The 19,571-nt window shown below is 34.7% G+C and overlaps 1 protein-coding gene across 1 annotated transcript in view; it reads right to left on the bottom strand.

The window, feature by feature from the left end:
• The window catches only part of RGK1 (Ras), a gene marked incomplete at its 5' end in the record, with an annotated part of 47,813 nt that overhangs the window by 8,054 nt on the left and 20,188 nt on the right, over positions 1 to 19,571 (bottom strand). Inside the window, one exon of the mRNA XM_012936389.3 lies at positions 6,173 to 6,291. Within this exon, the coding sequence (XP_012791843.2) occupies positions 6,173 to 6,291 (119 nt within the window). The remainder of the gene's footprint in view (positions 1 to 6,172; positions 6,292 to 19,571) is intronic.

Genomic DNA, 19,571 nt, shown 5'->3' with positions numbered 1-19,571 from the left:
AAATCGTTCATCGTTTGTTCTATACCCAATATGATTAAACAAAAGTTTTCATGGATTCGTATTGTAGTGAACGAGAATACACAAGTAGGGACTAATCGAACGTATTTGAATGCGAAATTACAGAATCTTTTAGTAAAATCTGTGTACCATACAGTAAATTTCTCATTTGCAAAATGTCAAACATTTGTCTCAGACTTCATTGTTCTTTCGTTTCCACATCAATTATTCATTGTTCTCGTTCTCTTGTCTTTGATCTTCGTAAACTTTTGCCTACAAGCATTTCACTTTCGATTGATGGTACATACTACTTATATCTGTCGACATCAGTAATACATACCACAATACTAGTAAGAAATAATTCAACATTCCTTATTTCAACTCATAATAGAATTGTGGATGCATACTTTTGATGAGTCCTATCAAAGAGTGTATCATATTTACATTACAGTATACTATTCATTCATTATCTTAAGTTATTTCATGTTATGAACAATAAATCTAACAAACTCTACAGAAGCATTTCTAATAATAAATTTAATTTTTGTTATATCCCAAGTGAATAGGAGCGAAAAATGGCATTTCAGACGTTTCGTGACTTAATATAAGCCACTTCTTCAGAGTATATAAAACACATCAAAAGATTGATCAAAACAAAATGAATATTTTATTCAGCTGTTCAAACTCATGTATAAATGTAACAAATTTCCAAGTTAATTTTTCACAACAAAAACACAAAGAAAAACAAAAGACTTTTTAAGCGAAAATGGATAGTGGCTAGCACTGGAATCCAAGTAGCGCGTTTCATCCTATTTGGAACTCGTCAGCTGGATGTACTTGCATCTTAGAGTTGATGACCACTCCGCGATTCGAACCCAGTATCGTTCGCTTCAAACGCCATCGCATTATCCATTTAGTTACTGAGTCCTGATAGCCACTTGTTTGTATAATGGGGTGGAGCTTGAATTCACTCACGAAACGCGCGTCCTGGATTCTACTGCTTAAAAAGCTTATGACTTCAGGCAATATCGAGGCAGTCCGCACAGGATTTATATAAACCAACAAGAGACTGATCAATTACAGTCCTAAATAACAATGGGAAGATACAAGTAATATCAGAAGGGGCTTTTGTGGATATAATAATAATTTTTTATGGTTTAGATCATTAGTCAATTAAAGCTAGGCCACCATGGAAAATCTGGAAGCACTGGATGTCTGTTTCGTCCTATTGTGGGACCCCTCATCAGTGCACACCCACGATCCTGCCTCGCGAGACTCGACCCCAGGACCTATCGGTCTCGCGTGCAAGTGCTTAACCACTAGACCACTGAGTCTGTCGGCATCCAACAGTGTTAATATCTAACGTCAACTAATCCACGAAATGAAGCGACACACAAGTAAATCAACGCCAATTCAATGTAAAACAATAAACTCTACAAAATAATAATTCGTACCATCTTGTGAATGTTTTAATCAGTTTAACTTTTCTTAAATTAAAAAAAGAATAGACAAATATTTATACTACTTAACTTCTTTTTTTTCTAGTTTAATTTAGTAATATTCTTGTCTATTTTTCGTAACCATAATACTATAGTAACTATGTCACAACATTGTTATCATAAATGGATCAGCTTGTTTATATTGAATACATATTTTCTAGGGAACTAAATTATTGCCTGTTTGACATAGCCTTGTAATGAATGGGTGGTATAACTACCTAATTACATGCATACATACATACACACAAACATACTACATACATACATAAACATGTATATCAAAGGAGAATAAGTCAGTAATTTCGACTACGGAACAATGACAAGATTTGTTGAGATTATTTATGGATAGGTAAAGAAACAGGAAAACGCAAGCTGATCAGCTGATAATATTGACGGAAAATTTAACATAATTATGTATTTATTTTGTTTTGAAATACTAAATAAACATGTAATAACTATTAGTATACGGTTGTGGAGATTGTTGAGTTAGACTATCAATGAAAACTTGGAAGCACTGGATAGTTGTCTAATCCTAGAGTGAAACTTTTCAATAGTGCGCATCCACGATCCCGCACTTACGACTTGAATGCAGGATTTTCGGTCTCGCATGTGAATACTTGGAATCTAGACTACTGTGCCGGGATCCAATGGTGTTAATGTCTAAATTCATTAATAATTACAATGTAGAGTCACCATTTTGGAAGTTTGATATCAATAAATAATGTGTATTTCGATGAAGCGAAAATACAAAGCGCGTTAGTTTTGCGAAACGAATATTTCAAACATTTAAACATAGTTTATATTATGAACAGAAGTTTGTCAGATAATCAGTGGAAACTTATGATCGTACTGGAAATAAGAAAAAGACCTTCTACTTTATGCTGTGAATGGGTTTCTTTGAAAGCACTATGTTGAAATCCAGTAGTTTTCATCTCAAACTGTAATCCATTTGCAATGTAACGTGATAATCATACATGGCTATAGATATTTGTTACAATCTGGCGCCTAAACATAATCTTTAGATGGTGGTTTGAGGTAGTCGATAGGAAACCCTAGATCCGGGTTTCGTATTACTTAGCACTTGTCAGCAAGGTGTGCCTGTAATCTTAAGAAAGCTGGTGCTCCCTGACGGATTCAACCCCGTGTCGTTCATCTTCACAGTCAGAGATGTTACCACTGAGCTATCCGGGCCGCGGGTGGTGGCCACATTGCAGCTTGGTCGAAAACATTCGATTCGCATTAATAAGGACTTGATACACATGACATTGATCACCACCCAGTGATCAATCAATTGTGAAACCTAATCTTTCTCAAAGCTTATTACTTATGAGTTAGTTATTATTGTTAGAGTAGGATTTTTGTAGAAAATTTCCACGATATGATGAATGAATTGTCCAACCCTCCATGGTTTTCAGTTGTTGATCAGTAAAAGTCAGTCTGTGATAAGAATCTGTTTGAGTAATAAGAACAGTGTATTACTAATGATCAAAATGGGATCAAATATATAGTGTTTCACATATTCTCAGTATTACACAAGCCGATCGTAACTAAATAGTAAAGGAGATTCTACTATAATACTAAAAATAATCCTTTTTTAATGTAAGGAATTTTCAGATTCAATTCGTTTTTGTATTGCTTGTTTGAATCTTCCCATTGATATTAAGGACTGAAACTGATCAGTCACTTATTGGCATATACGCGTCCTGTTCGGATTACCTTAATATTGCCTTAAGTCACAAGCATTATAAATAGAGATGAATGGTGGATAACAGTGGAATACAAGATACACATCTCATCTGATTTGGAACTGGTCAGCTAGATATACCTACATCCCAGAGTTGAAGTTCAATGCAGGACTCGAACCCAGAAGGTACATCGAGCTGACGAGTCCTGAATAGGACAAAACGCGTAGTCTAGATTCCACTGTTAGTCACTATCCATTTCTACTTATAATTTGTAGATTATTTAACAGCACTGAAGCATACACATAACTTCTAATAATACAATATTCAACAAAGCTTCATATTTAACTAATCAAACGGCGAGACTATAATTTATGGACGAACCAATCACGTATAAGATAACAAGTCTCAGATTTTGGCGCGAATTTCACTCATCCATTTGACCAAATAGCGCTTTGGCATTATAGCTGGTGTTAGTTCGTTATGAAAACATTAAGTCTCTTTCCTAACCTTAACCATTAACTGTAAATTATAATTCCGATTCCTCATACTGATTTATAACCTTCATTTGGTTCTGGTTATTAAGTGGACACTCTCAAGTTCAGTCTAGCGTCGCTCTAAGGTCTTCCACAAATTATAGTCTCACCATATTTTCTTTAAATGAAACTGTAAAATAGAAAACATCATATTTTATCTAAATGACATTTATCCCATCTGTTCGAAAATTCAAATCTTGGCGTAGGTTTTAAATAATGCGAAAATACAAAACATTTTTTAATACATAAAGATTCCTCATTTTCATCTTCCTTTTTTTCTCAAGTAAAATCATCAAATTGTTTTATTTTTAATGTTGGAGATTGGTGTTATTCAATAGGAAACTGTAAGCCTAAGTTTAGTGCTATTTGGCACTCGTCAGCAAGGTGAACATGTAATCTTGAGAGAACTGATGCTCCTTGACGGATTCGATCACGTGTCAGTCAATTTTACAGTCAGAGACGTTACCACTGAGCTATCCGAACCGTGACTAACCTCCTGTAAGACAGAGGTGTATAAACAATTGATTTATGACTGGGTGGTGATTAATATCATGTATGTCAGGTCCTTCCGTCAAAAAAGTATTTCATTTATGAATCTGTGTCATTAAGATTAGAGTTATTGTTTTCTTTTTATGTTACAAAGTCTAGAATAGCAAACAAGTCGTTGGCAAACATTTAGTTCTCATCATAAGTTATTACATCAATCAGAGTAAAACTAAATGTTAGCAGTTAACTGAAATCAAACGGTTATTTTAATCTAAACGGGGTTTTGTGGATAATATAATGATTTCATAGTTGAATTCATGAGTCAATCGAAGCTAGACAACCATGGAAAACCTGAAAGTAACAGACAACTGTTTCATCCTACTATGGGACTTCTCAGCAGTGCGAATCCACAATTGGTTGAAGTTAGACACTAACACCACTGGATGCCGGATCAGTGGTCTAGAGGTTAAGCGTTCGTGCGCGAGAGCAATAGGTCTTGAGTTCAAATCCTGCGTGCGGGATCGTTTATGAAGACAATTGACAATTACTTTCATACAACAACATATCAAACTGTAACTTGTTGACAAACAAAATGTAAACTAGTCACTGAATAATACTGTATCCTTCAAGTGGTTCAGATATAGTTGTTTCTCGGAATTTACCAATAAAACAAGGTTTGGACATTTATAGAAATCAAATTTTTAGTTTTTAGATGAAAGATCAAATACAAATTGCAATAAAATGTTCGTTTAAAGACAACTATGCACATCATCTCATCAATTTTTGGTTTTGATTGGTAATATGTGTTGTGTTCTATGAAGGAATTGAAATTAATCTAATGGAGCATTATGGAATGGCTGATTTCTTGTTCACGTTTTGAAGTGTGTAAACACAAGCCTGTTGAAGTTGCAGGATATAGGCATGTCCGAATGATGAGCGCCAAATACAACGAAATGCACGTGTTGCATTCCACTGCTAGCCACCATCCATCTCTGCTTATAATAATGGTGACTTAAAGAAATATCGAGGCAATCTGAACTGAACGTGCATATGCCAATAACAGACTAATCAGTTAAAGTCCTCAATGTCTATGGGAAGATTCAACACAACCAATATATGATACTTTGCCTATACAAGTTAATTAAGATTATATTAAAGAACAAAACATAACGTAATCATTTGTATTTAACTTGATTTAATTAATCATCATCATCATCATCCATCTGACTATAAACCGATTCTACTAAACATTGATATGTATGTATATAACAAAAGTTTAGGAATTTGTCTTGTTGTCATTATTATTATTTCGACACATAAATATCGGTACAAGAGGACACCAAATATATATGCGCCACACCATATTTGTGTGTGTGGGCTGTGATACGCCCCGGGTACTCAGACCGAAGCAGGTGATTTTCTTAGGGGGCCACACCCCGAGCCTTTGAACTAAAGGTCTGATCCACAAGGCAGTTGAACATCGTGAGGAGATGCATACCCATGGTAGCCGGTGACCAGCGATTGGTTCATACGCCATTTGCTCCCGCAAAATACTGGAGCCCATGTGCACCATTGGTTTGGGATCCGGTTAAAGTGCCGAACATTCGCTTTTCGTCCTCTCAGTTTCGTAAACAACATCCTCGCCACGAGAAGGCAATGAGTTGTTAATTCTATAGGAAGATTCAATTGAATTCAACTAGTCAGTTATTAGGTAAAAATTATACTTTTAACTGTAGTCTAGACCACTGATAGAATTTAGTTTCTTTTTTTCTTTTTCAGTTAGAATATTGTATAGTTAAAATCAATAAGACAATAACAGTTGACATGAATATTTCCGGTTACATAATATATATGCAGAAAATGGTTGTAAGAAGTTTTTGAAGAGGAAGGTATTGTAAATCAGTAGACAAAATTAGTAATATATAACAATGTATATATATATCTATAATGATAGGAAACCATTTTCACCTACCACAGAGTTAAGTTCATCATCTGTATCTTCCACATTTATATCTGTTTCCATAAATACAAGACTTGCTTTCAAGTTGTTAATTTCAACTCTTACCGGATTTAATTGTTCATCACCATGAACTATATTAAAGAGAAAAAAAAGAATATAGGCAAGTTAATTAAGAAGATAATTTGATGTAGAATAACTTTAAAAAAGAAATGAAAACTGTTATATCCTAGTGAAGATTCAATTACGGGTATCTTCGGAGACCTATTCATGGACTAATATTCTATAAATATTCTTATTGTATAGCTATTCAGTAACTCGATTATGTATATCTATATTCCTCTTATTATAAGCTTCATTTTGATCTATAGATTATCATTGTACGACTTACTGTTCTTAAGTTATACTCAGCTTATTAATTACTGTCTCCCACGTTCACAACCACTTTCGGCTATATTTTGTACGAGTGTTATTTTCCATTTTATGGCGTGTTGTGGTATGTTTGTTTGGTATATAAACTCAAAATGTCTGAAATAAATGTTTTGCATAGTGGAGGCTGTTACTGGAATTCTGGACTCAGCCAAACGGGTTAGGCGAGCAACGGACCAATAGGACGCTAGGCTGATCAGACCGAACGAACGTCATTGCTTTAGTACAGTATAAGAGCGAATAAGTCGTATTTTGATTGGCGAGTAGATTACGTGATAACTAGCGGGTCATAAAGTCGCAACCAAAACCGCTAAACAGTTAGGGATGCACTTTAATATCGAATGGTACATGTAAGGTGAGACTGGTTTATCTATATTGTAGACGTGATACATCTTGTGAACGCAAATGATTTTATAAAGAATTGATGAAAATCACATAATTTTCTAGTGAATATCACGAACTAATTAACCTTTGAAAATGTGGAAGTGTTGGATAGCTATTTTGTCTTACATATGAGATTCTTCAATGGTGAGCGTCTACATCCTCATTGAATGTTGAATTGAGAATTTTCACATCTTGAAGAAAGTGTTTAATATTTGAACCAATGATCTATTCTATAATAGCTTGATTGTTTAACTCCAATTCATTCATGATATTTTATGATCGTCTCACAGTGGTATTGATGAGTAACTACCATACACTCGGTATCGTTATACTATACTAGGATTCTGAGAATCAGCTCACGTAATCAGTAGTCAGTGATCGCATCAATATTATTTTGGAGACTGTTGGACTTTATAGTCAACATCACGGTTTGATGATAATGAAACGGCTATTATAACACCGAAACCAGTGTTTCTACACTACTGGATAGTCCCATACTATGATAATACAACTATACAATCCCTTCTGGTTTTTAATGATTATTTAACTAAGATCAAACTGTAATGTTAACTATAAAATTATTACTATTACTATTGATAGTTATTAAAAGTATTACGTAACAGAAGTTTATTAAAATTAGAAATATTTATAACTTCCTTAGTTTGGTTATCTTCCATAATGTTACCAGTTAAATACAAGAGAATCTGAGTTTCAAATTGTCTAACTCATGTACCTGCATATCAGAGTTAATTTTCACTCTAGGACTCGAACTCAGTACCATTCACTTCAAACGCCGTCGCGTTATCCACTTAGCTACTGAGTTCTGATAGCCACTTATTTGTGCAATGAGATTGAATTTCAAATTGTCTAACTAATGCTTATCAACAATGTTTTATAGAAATTGTCAGAATTTGGCATCGTACGATTGATTAAGTAAAATGTATTTAAAAAATGGTAACTTCAAAACTAAAGTTTAATGATCAATAATGAAAGAACAAAAACTATGACCGCTATTAATGATCATAAACAAAAAAAAACACTTCTAAATGAATGATGCTCTTGGTTGATAAAAGATACACAAGATGATCAACATTTGTATAGTAAAACACTTTACAGATTTCAAAACCTTTATAGCGTTTTCTTTAGTTATCAGTATAGGGTTCTGGAGCTGTGACCAGTGAAGCTAATTCGTGTCGGGTAGAGACAGGTAACTACCTCAGAGCAATGAAGGATGGTCACTCAATTTCATGGATTTGTTTAGGTTAAACATTAATACCGTTAGATGTTGACCGGCTCCATGGTCGAAAGCTTAAGCGTTCGTGGACGGGACTGAAGGTCCTGGGTTCGAATCCTGCGGGTGAGATCGTGGATGTGCACTACTGAGAAGTCCCACAATAGGACGAAATAGCCGTCCAGTGCTTCTAGGTTTTCAATAGTGGTCTAACATCAATCGATTCATGATCTAAATCATTTTCTTTCATTATTGATATTAATCAGTCAGTTATGAACAACAAAGAATCTTGAATGGTTGTTCAGCAGTCAAAAAAGCCTTTTTTCTTATTACACAACTATAGTTAAACTGAATATTACTAAGGTGAAAATCGAATAGACTCGAAACAATGAACAGCAATAGTTTAAGAAAAGTTAAACACTTTAATGTTATCAATGTTTTCAGGGTAAAGAAATTCAATGATAATTTAAAAAATAGTAAAGATTTACAAAAGAAATAAGTAATGAATTTGGGATATTATGGTATATGCTACTTATGTCGACAGATATAAGTATTAGATAACACCAATCAGAAGTGGTCAACTTGAAGAAAATAGAAAGAGAAATAGAAGGGAATTATGAATTGAAAGAATCAGACAACGTGTGAGTGCCAATTCATGGACCAATTGAAAATGAAGTGTTCATTATATGATTCTCAGATTTTACTAAGAGATTTTGTAATTTTGTATTCAAATACATCCGATTAGTGAGATGGTGGAGAACGAAGAACCAATCTACATCGAGGTCTACAGGAGAAGCTATGAACCACATGTAGAGAAGTTCGAACACTTCACTTCTACTTGAAGTTTGTGCTGCTGATGTCGTTCAGAAGAACGATGAAAGCTCCACGACTAAACCATCCAGTTCAGAGAATAAAACTCCATCAAAAACATTCCATTATTCCCCATTTGTGTTCTCGTTCACTAAATTATACTTCTCAACATCTAGAAATCAAAGGTTTGATTAACCAATGCACAAATTATGTATCAACTTATCTAATATTGTAGTCAACTTTCATATTGTTCATTACGTCTATATGACTTAAAGTTGCTTAGAAAAATTCATTTACATCAGATGGGTTTTCGTGGAGATTGTAGTAATTTCAGTGGTTAAGGTCATGAGTCAGTTAAAGCTAGACCACCATGGAAAACCTGGAAGCACTGGACGGTCGTTTCGTCCCATTGCGAGGCTCCTCAGCAGCGCACATCTACGATCCCATCTCACCTATCGGTCTTACGCGCGAATGTTTAACATCTAGACCACTGAGCCTATCGGCATTCAACGGTGTTAATGTCTAACTTCAACTAATCCACACAATTGACCGACACATCCAACATTGTCTTCAGTGAGTTACTTTATCACTTGTATAAACATTTATGCTTCAATATTGCTTATCATTAACACCGTTGTATTCCGGCTCAGTGGTCTAGTGGTTAAGTGCTCGCGCGCGAAACCAATAGGTCCTGGGTTCCAATCTCGCAGGGGGCGAGGTCGTGGATGCGCACTGCTGAGGAGTCCCATACTGGGACGAAACGGCCGTTCAGCGCTTCTAGGTTTTCCATGGTGGTCTAGCTTCAACTGACTCATGTTCTTAACCATTTAAAATTCATTTACATTGATGGCTTTTTTCCTTTCTCTCTTTTTCTTTCTCTTTCTCTCTGTTAAATTCAGGTTGTTTAATTATCTTTACATTTTTTTGTTTGTTATTTCTCATGTTAATTATATACTGCCTCATAGAATTTAATTCCTGTATTTCTCATTAGAAGCAATATAACACATACGCACACACACAGACGCATGCACATACACATATACACACACACGCACACAAATATATCAACAAAATGAGGATCTAAAACTGTTTTCTCTCCACCCCCAATTTTTTGTTATCAACCAAGGAAACCACATATGGCAGAGAAATGTGATAATTTCCATAAAAAACTGTATTGTTTGTTTTAAATTATATTGTGATTAATGATGATATCAAAATGAGATCAACTTCGTTTTAATGACATGGAAAAATGAAAAAAAAATGTAAAAATTAAAAAAAAAGGAAAACAGAAAAATATTTCGAAAGAAACAAAAAACACATTTTTGTATTTGCATTATGTTTTCTGACCAATTATGTCAGATATTTTGTTGTTTACTCAATAAAGATAAGGTAGAATGATGATGATGGTGATGGTGAGAAAATTGTTCAGTGTATAAGTTAACTATGATCTTAATTCAAAAAAAAATTCACCTTAATTATGGACAGTTAAATTGTGTATCAGTTCACATTTTGTGGGGGTGTGTGTGAGAGAGAGATTGTCTAGCAGAAAAGGGAACAGATTATCATTTATTTTCAGAAGGGATTTGTAGAGATTTTAGAAATTTCATGAGTGGATGCGCACTGCTGAGGAGTCCCATATTAGGACGAAACGGCCATCCAGTGCTTCTAGGTTATCCATGGTGGTCTAGCTTCAATCGACTCATGATTTCAATCTGTGAAATATCATTTATTTATTTATTGTAGTTTTACAGTTCTTGATTCATGATTTTATTTTTATTAAAAGTCTTGTTTTTTGTTGTTGGCCACATTTTATTTCTTCATTTCATTGTCTACTAATTATCTCCTTTTTATTTTTGTATCAAGAAGAGAGTATAACAGCTTATGTATATTTGATTTTGTTCATATATAATTTGGTTAAGCCCTTTTATTAACTTATTTAACAGACATATTCATTTGTATAACAACAACTTATCTATACCACTGTACTTTTTATTATTTTTAGTAGTTGAGATCATGAGTTAATTAAAGCAAGATCAACATGGAAAACCTAGAAGCACTGGACGGCTGTTCTTCAGCAATGAGCATCCATGAACCCACCTCGCGCGATTCAAACCCAGAACTTATCGGTCTTACTTGCGAATGTTTAACATCTAGACCACTGAGCCTGTTGGCATTCAACGATCTTAATGTCTAACTTCAACTAATCCACACAATTGACCGACACATCCAACATTGTCTTCAGTGAGTTAATTTATCACTTGTATAAACATTTATGCTACAGTATTGCTTATCGCCCACGTACATATTTATTCTACTATCTTTAGTGTTAGTTGCTTAAATGATTAGATGACTCGTTCATTTTCCTATGTAATAATATCTATGTACATTTTAATCCTATTTAATAACTGATTCTCGCAGTTGCTCTTCGGCACTCGCATATCATCCTTACTTTATGTACGTATGATTTTAGTGATCTGTATACAGTGCAATTATAAACTCGATCAACACTTCATCTTCTGATTTATACACCATTGGGGACATTATTGAGTAACGCTTATCAAGACGAGCAGTATACGAAGTTAACGAATGATATCGAATACCAATCACCACAAGAGATAAACATCAAACATGATGTGTACATGAATAAATTTAATTAAATCACCTAGAAAAATCTTTATTTTTCTTTATGTTTTTCTTTCCTCCTAAAAAGAGAAAAAAATTCTCATCTCTTATCTAACACTATCTGTTTTTTTCCTCAAACAAACAAACAAACAAAAAAAAGGAAACAATCCAGAAATTGCATGATCTTAACCATTTCGAATAACATTCACTTTCAAAAACTAACTTCATTAGCGAAACCACAAAATACCTTAATCCAGTTCTTTCTTTAATTTTATTTATTTATTTTTTGTCATTTCAATTAGAAAGATATGAATATGGAATATCTTTATCCCCTCCGTTGCACCGCACCACCCCACCCCACTCCACTCCACCCCACAACAAAATAATTCAACTGTTTAACTGTAGACTCCAATAAACTAACGGTTCGTGTAATAAAATTTAAATAATGTACCATATCGGACATTTTTTGATCGTTTTATTACACCATGGAGAAAAAAAAACGTTAATCTACAATAATCACGAAAATTATTATTTTTTTAAAGAAAAATTTTTATGATAATTTTTCTTAGTTAATAAAGTGAATTATGTGTAGATGAAATCTTGTATTTTGTTATGTTGATTTTCATAGGGTTTGAATTGTTCAACCGAGTCAGTTGTGAGATAGTAAATTACTGAAGACAATGGTGGATTTGTCGTTCGATTAGTTGAGCCTTGGAATGCCGGCTCAGTGGTCAAAAGGTTAGGCGTTTGCGCTCACGAGGCAGGATCGTGGGTACACAATGATGAGTCTCATAAGAGGACGAAAAAGCCATCTGTTGCTCCCAGGTTTTCCCGCAATGCCCTCGTACAACCGATGTTGGGGAGAGTCAGCTCACCTTCACGAGATGCGCTCACATGACCACGCGTATACAATCACTGTCAGGGAAATCTTACTCACTGCCTTCTCGCAGCATTACTGTTGTTTACGAAACTGCGAGGATGAAAATCAAATGTTAGGCGCTCTAATCAGGTTGGTGGATATGGAGAATCCACCTAGGGGAGTTGGAAAACCCTCATTTTAAACCAGTGATGTACATGGGCTCCAGGATACTGACGAAACAAAAGGCATTTAAACCTATTTTGGTCACCGACAGACATCGCATCACTGATTTGTGGATTAAACCTTTAGGTGAAAGGTTCGGGGTGTTACCTCCTAAGAAAACCACCTGTTTCGGTTTAAACTTGCGGGAAGTATTCCAGTTCTCACACAAATCGAATGATTTATATGGCGCATATCTACTTGGCACTTCCTTGCATCATTGTTTATGTGTTTAAATAATAATGATAAGCATAATAATGATATATTACAGATTGTGTAAGCATCTACTGAAAACCTAACGAAATAATGTATGAGTTAATGTTATTCTCCCACTAATCTTTATTTTAGATATTCTTAAATCATAAAAAATATAGATAAGTATAGGAAATATAAAATTTTACAACAGAGAGTTGTTAGGTCTCACACAACAAACAAACAATTTAATAGTTGAATTCATTGATCAATTAAAGCTAGACCACCATGTAAAACCTGTAAGCACTGGACGGCCGTCTCGTCCCTGTATGAGATTCGAACCTAGGACCTTTCGGTCTCGCAAGGTCGTGGATGTGCACTGCTGAGATGTCCCATACTAAGGCGAAACGGCAGTTCAGTGCTTCCAGGTTTTACACGGTAGTCTCATGAATTCAACTACTAAGTTACTATAATACCCACAAAACCGCTTTCTGATTAGAAACATACAATCGCTTAGTTATACGTAGGTATAAGTAGATCAACTTATACAATATAAAAATATACGTAAAAGTATTTCTAATGATAATTCAAGTAACGTCAAGTAAATTATTAAAGCTTAAGAGTACGTTAAAAATCAAGTTACGTTTAGAATCAGTAGTAGTAGAAATGACTGAACGTATTCCCTATGATTTCAGTTAAAGCGGCTAGTTACTATTAAGTCCAAACAATGTGTATGTTTATTCTAGGCATAGTTTTTATGATTTATTCATTTAGTTTTAGAATGGATTTCGTTACAAACTAATGTCAACTTAACAACTGTTTCATTCATTTCTGAAACTCGACAATAACACGATTGATTCTCTGATGTTCAGGCTTAACTGAGAACAAGAAAAAACAAGTCCTTGGTCATAATGATTAGATATCATATTATATATTATAAATTGCTCATCTCTTGACAGCTTCACATTTTTACGCAACGTCTGTCCAGCTATCCGAATTGATTGGAGCTTACAGATAATCAGCTTTTTGACTGACATTATGGTTTTCAGTTTGATCTCCATTGAGATTGTCATAGTGCCATGTTAAAAAGTATCAAATTAGAAGAAAAACAAATATCGGTTTACAGCAATCATAAGTCTAAAGTTAATTCGCAATGTACACTGAAAAGTTGATCATTTCTGCATTGGACAACCGTTTTGTTTTAGTATGGGGTTCCTCACAAGTAAGCATACGTAACCTCCGCACGCAAAACTCGAACCAAGGATTCTCGGTCTCATGCGAACGCACGACCCGTTGACCACTAAGCCAGGATTTAACGGCGGTAATGTCCAACTTCAACCAATTTAACACTGATAGGTTCATGATCTCAATTAATACTCAATAATCTCCACAACCCTATACTAAAATTAGATTAGCTATTCAAATGGATGACAATAATCATTAGTATTAAGAATACAACAAACGATATGCATGCCATAAATATTTCCTTACTGAAATGAATAATAACTTGTTTCCCAACAGATTTATTCAAAAAACTTCAGTTATCTACCCTTTTAAGCGTAACATTTATCACTGTTAAACAGATTATTAACCTATAGTTTTGAGTTAGAGTTCTGTCAATATTTTGGGCATTAAAATTCCTCTGACAAACTCTACTTCGTAAACAGAGATCTAGGAAATGATATCTATTTTGTTAATGGATGTGTCAGTTCTAACTGTACATAATGAATGATATTTGGCGTAATTTGTATTATAACATTATTTAACGAACGGGCACTAGCTTAAAGATTCTAGACTGGTTAAGCATTCTCCTAGAAGTATCGAAAACCCTACATGAGATGTCTGGTGACGTCGTGGCAATCCACTTCTGTGAAATTCCATACTAAAACTGAACAGTTATTTGTATTAACTGTTTCCCAATGGTGCCTCAGTTAAGATAAAACCATGGCAACAAGTTGAAGTGATCTTCAGAAAATCATTTCGTTTTGAAATTTGTGTCATGTATTTTAAAGGTATCTCATACTACTTAAATTATTACCAAGCTAATTTAGAGCTTCAAACAATACATTTTTAAGCAAAGATGGATGGTGGCTAGTAGTGGAATCCAGTTTGACGCTCGTTTCTTCCTATTTTGGGACTCGTCAGATGGATGTACCTGCATCCCAGAGTTGATGTTCACTACGAGTAGAACAACACCAAGTGAATTTAAACTTTACCCCATTGCACAAGCAAGTGACTATCAGGACACAGTATCTTAGTGAATAACGCGATGGTCTTTGAAGAGAACGTTACTGGGTTCGAGTCCCAGAGTGAACATCAACTCTGGTATCCAAGAACATCCAACTGACGAGTCCTAAACAAGACGAAACGCGCGTCCTAGATTCCGCTACTAGTCACTCTCCATCTTTGCTTATAAAGCTTGTGACTTCAGGCTATACCCAGGCAATCGGCACAGTATGCAAATAAATGAAAATTACGTTCGGTCAAGAGATATAATTTGAACTTTTTCAGTCTATACAATCAACATATAAAGATCTACTTTTTTTGTTAAATATTAATTACATAATCAAAATTTACTTTGTTGATGACAATGTCATATGTTTACTAAGCGTGATTAAAACAAAATGTTACTTTTATCCTTAAAAGTTATCTTATTATCTTTATGATCATAATTCCGTAGTTATCTGCATAGAAATACCAGTATTGTTACAAGCTGACAGATCAATGTCATACAACCAGGTTATATAAGTGATGTATGTAACATGTAAGTAATGTTGTTTTTTTCATGAAAGATAATTAACTTTAAATTGTCCCTTTAAAAGTATTTATTAAACTGAAGAATAACTATTCAAGTGTTTATTAACAGTTGTCTACGTAAAATACTTCGGAGCCGTTGATCAGACAATATCACCAACAGCCTACTATGGGAGAAAATAAAGCGAATTCCAGAGAGGAAGAAATCAGAAAGAAGTTCTGGAAGTGGATAGAACACACATTGAGGAAAGTACTCAACTGCATCACAAGGCAACCTCTCACATGGAATCCTCAACGCCAAAGGAGAAGAGGAAGATCAAAGAACACATTACACAGAGAAATGGATGCAGATATGAGAAGAATGAACAAAAATTGGATAGAACTGGAAAGGAAGTCCCAAGACGGAGTGAGTTGAAGAATTCTGGTCGGTGGTCTATGATCCATTGGGAGTAACGGGCGTCAGTAAGTTCAAGGAATTTGTATTGTTTCTTATAAACAAATACATTATCCAGAAAGATATTATAGATAAATGTTCCCTACAACCTACTGTTATCACTTTATTCTAAATTGTCTTTTACTGTAAATACAATTGTTTAAACTATATCTGAGTGAAAATTCCCAGTTGACTTTCATAAGACATAACACAAATTGTCCATATTCTACATTTTGTATAATGTAATGAATCCAGAGAGCTCGACGTATATGATTCGTTATTTGCTCTCGTTTGTAGGATTACTATCAAATGTTTTAAAGATTCATGTGTAGATAAACTATAATACATCATTATGTCCACCAATTGTACAACCTATTCGGGTGTGTTTCTAAAAAAGTTTACAACCTTTAGCTGTACAAGTTACGAAAAGATTTGCAGTCAGAGATATCGTAGTGGTTGGCAATATGCACTGAAATGGATAAACATTATTTAGATGTCGATTTCTAAATTGTTGACATCAAACTGGCGATCACTTAATGCTCATATATTACAGGAAGAAATAGTTGGTAAAAGAAAGGTATAAAGCAATAATATTCTTACAGTTTAAGGAAAGACAAAGAGTGTATACACCTACACCATTGTGATTGATTCTGAGCCATGTCGCCCACAGTCTCTAGCCACAGGTTAAGATAGTCACGTGGTCCCCAACCAAGTAATCTACATCTAACAACATGGCTAAGACTAGAAGTTAGTTGCTTTGTGGTCTGATGCCACTTTTTGGTTTGGCCACTCCTCACTTTCTTCCAACCATCCTCAATACTAGTCAACATTGCGCGTTGTGATAATCAGTGTTCAGGTATACATAACAGGTGGCCCAACCATCTCAGTCTATGAACATTCACAATCTCATCAACTGATTTGTTATCATTGCCTAATACTCTGTGTCTAACATCACTATTACTTATCCTGTAATTCCAGCAGATGTGAGCGATATTTATAAGACATCTGTGACTGAATTCAAGTAACTTATGAATATATTCTACTCTTAATGGCCACGTTTCTCAGCCGTAAAGTAGAACAGAATGTGATCCTGTGAAGTATAGTCGTCGTTTAATTGATAGACGGATACTTTACCTTCGCCATCAGTGACGTAAGTTAGCAAAAACCAAAAGAGATTTCTGAATCCGTCCTGAGATTTCGTCAGACATCCAAGATAAGTGAGGTTGTTGACGCGTTCGTCTACCTCACTCCTTATCTTTATTTGAGATGTTGACACAAACCAGTCCTGAAGCAACAACTTGCATTTAGAGGGGGAGAAACGCATTCCAAACATCCTGGGATTGTTGCTCAGTGCTACCAAAAAACTGCTCTTTATCAGCGTCTTCACCAAACAGGACTAGGTCATTTGAGTATTATAAGTCGACAAGTAGACCTCCAGTGTAAGGAGATCAATTCCTGAAAATTCAGACGACAAAAACGTTGGACAAAAATGGAGATGGCGGACACACTTGTTGGACAGCACTTGAGGGTGCAAAATCGGATTACAGTTCGCCATAAGTTGTGACTAAACTGGTAGTGTTCGAGTAAAGAGTCATCACAAAGTTTATGTAATTAACGTTAGCTACTAATGTAAACCTTAATAAACGTAAGTTAAATTTCATTGTTCAAAGACTATTCAATATGAAATTCAATTATTATTACATCTTCAAACCTAATAAACATACTTAGTTTAAATGATAATATATATATAAACTATATTTGACTAAAAGTTATTCTTAATTTTGGTTATTCAGTAGTTGAGATCATGTGTCAATTGTGAGACTTCTTAGCAGTGCAGACCCACGATTTCACCTTGCGAGATTCGGTCCCAGGACCTATCGATCTAGCCCGCGAACGCTTAACCTCTAGAGCGATGGAGTTCAACCCGGTCTCTTGTGAGGTAGTAACTCACTGAAGACAAAAGTGAACGGCGCTGCTCAGTTTTGTGAATTAGTTGAAGTTAGACATTAACCCCGTTGGATATCGGCCGGCTTAGTGGTCTAGAGGTTATATGTTCGCTATCGAGACCGATAAGTCCTGGGTACAAATCTCGCGAGCTCGGATAGTGGATGCACACTACTAAGGAGTCCTATCATAAGATGAAACAGCCTTCCAATGCTTCTAGATAATAAAAAAAATGAAAAAAATTTTAAGGAATATATTGATCTCATCCAATATTCTCCAACATGGTCACTTTGTAGACATGATGAATAAATATTAATGGCGAAACTTTGGAAGATATGGAATCTTTCATGTACCTGGGAAGTGTCATTGATGAACATGGAGGATCAGATGAAGATGTAGATACGAGGATTGGCAAAGCGAAGGTCTCATTCCAAAAATTAAAGAACATATGCAACTTCAAAACAACTGCCAACCAATATCAGTCAGAATCTTCAATACGAACGACAAGATAGTTAGTTCCACTGTACGGAGCTGAAACTTGGAGAACTACAACAACCATCATCAAGAAGGTACAAGTATTTATAAATAGTTGTCTATACAAGATACTCAACGTCCATTGACCGGATACAATCAGAAACAGCCTACTGTGGGAGAGAACAAACCAGCTCCCAACAGAAAATGGAATTAGGAAAAGACGATGGATATGGATAGAACATACATTACACAAATCATTAAACTGCATCACGAATCAAGCCCTAACTTGGAATTTTGAAGGGAAGCGGAAAAGTGGAAGGCCAGAGAACACATTATGTCGGGAAATAGAAGCACGTATGAAAATAGTGAATAACAACTAGAAGAAGCTGGCAAGGATTGCCCAAAACAGGGTAGGATGGAGATTGCTGGTGAGCAGCCGATGCTCCTTCACGAGGAGTAACAGGCGTAAGTAAATAAGTAAGTAAGTAAGTAAGCAAGTAAGTAAGTAAGTAAGTTAGTAAGTAAGTAGGTAAGTAAGTAAGTAAGTAAGTAAGTATAATATCCTATATTATAAAATGCTCATAGATAGTACGTTTGTGTATAGACATAACCGTCGATAAATGATAGTTACAATTATATCAAATGCAGTACAGTAGTTTAGTAATATTGATCAAATATAGATAGTATAAATAATAATAATAATAATAATAATCTTAATCACAAACAACTCATCTCAACTAGACAATCATTCTCATTTATTGTTATTTCATCTACTCTATTCTATTCTATTCTATTCGATTTGATTCGGTTCTCTCATTTACAATATCTCTCTATTTTCAAAGTTTGTACTATTTCTGTTTACAACATGCAATACCCTTTTCTTTGTATTTTATCAAAGAACAAACATTATGTATATATATGTATGTTCACTATATCCCATTAATGACATAATACATAAATGAATACAATAAGAATGTTATGTCATAGAATCACATGAGATGAACACAACTGTTTTGAAAATGAGTTATATTATTTCATTAGTTTATAATTAAACTCTAACATA

This window comes from Schistosoma haematobium, chromosome 6 (genome assembly GCF_000699445.3).
Source record: "Schistosoma haematobium chromosome 6, whole genome shotgun sequence".
NCBI classification, from domain to species: Eukaryota; Metazoa; Platyhelminthes; class Trematoda; order Strigeidida; family Schistosomatidae; genus Schistosoma; species Schistosoma haematobium.
Note: the sequence above shows the minus strand (reverse complement) of the source record. Positions and strands in the feature narration are given on the sequence as shown.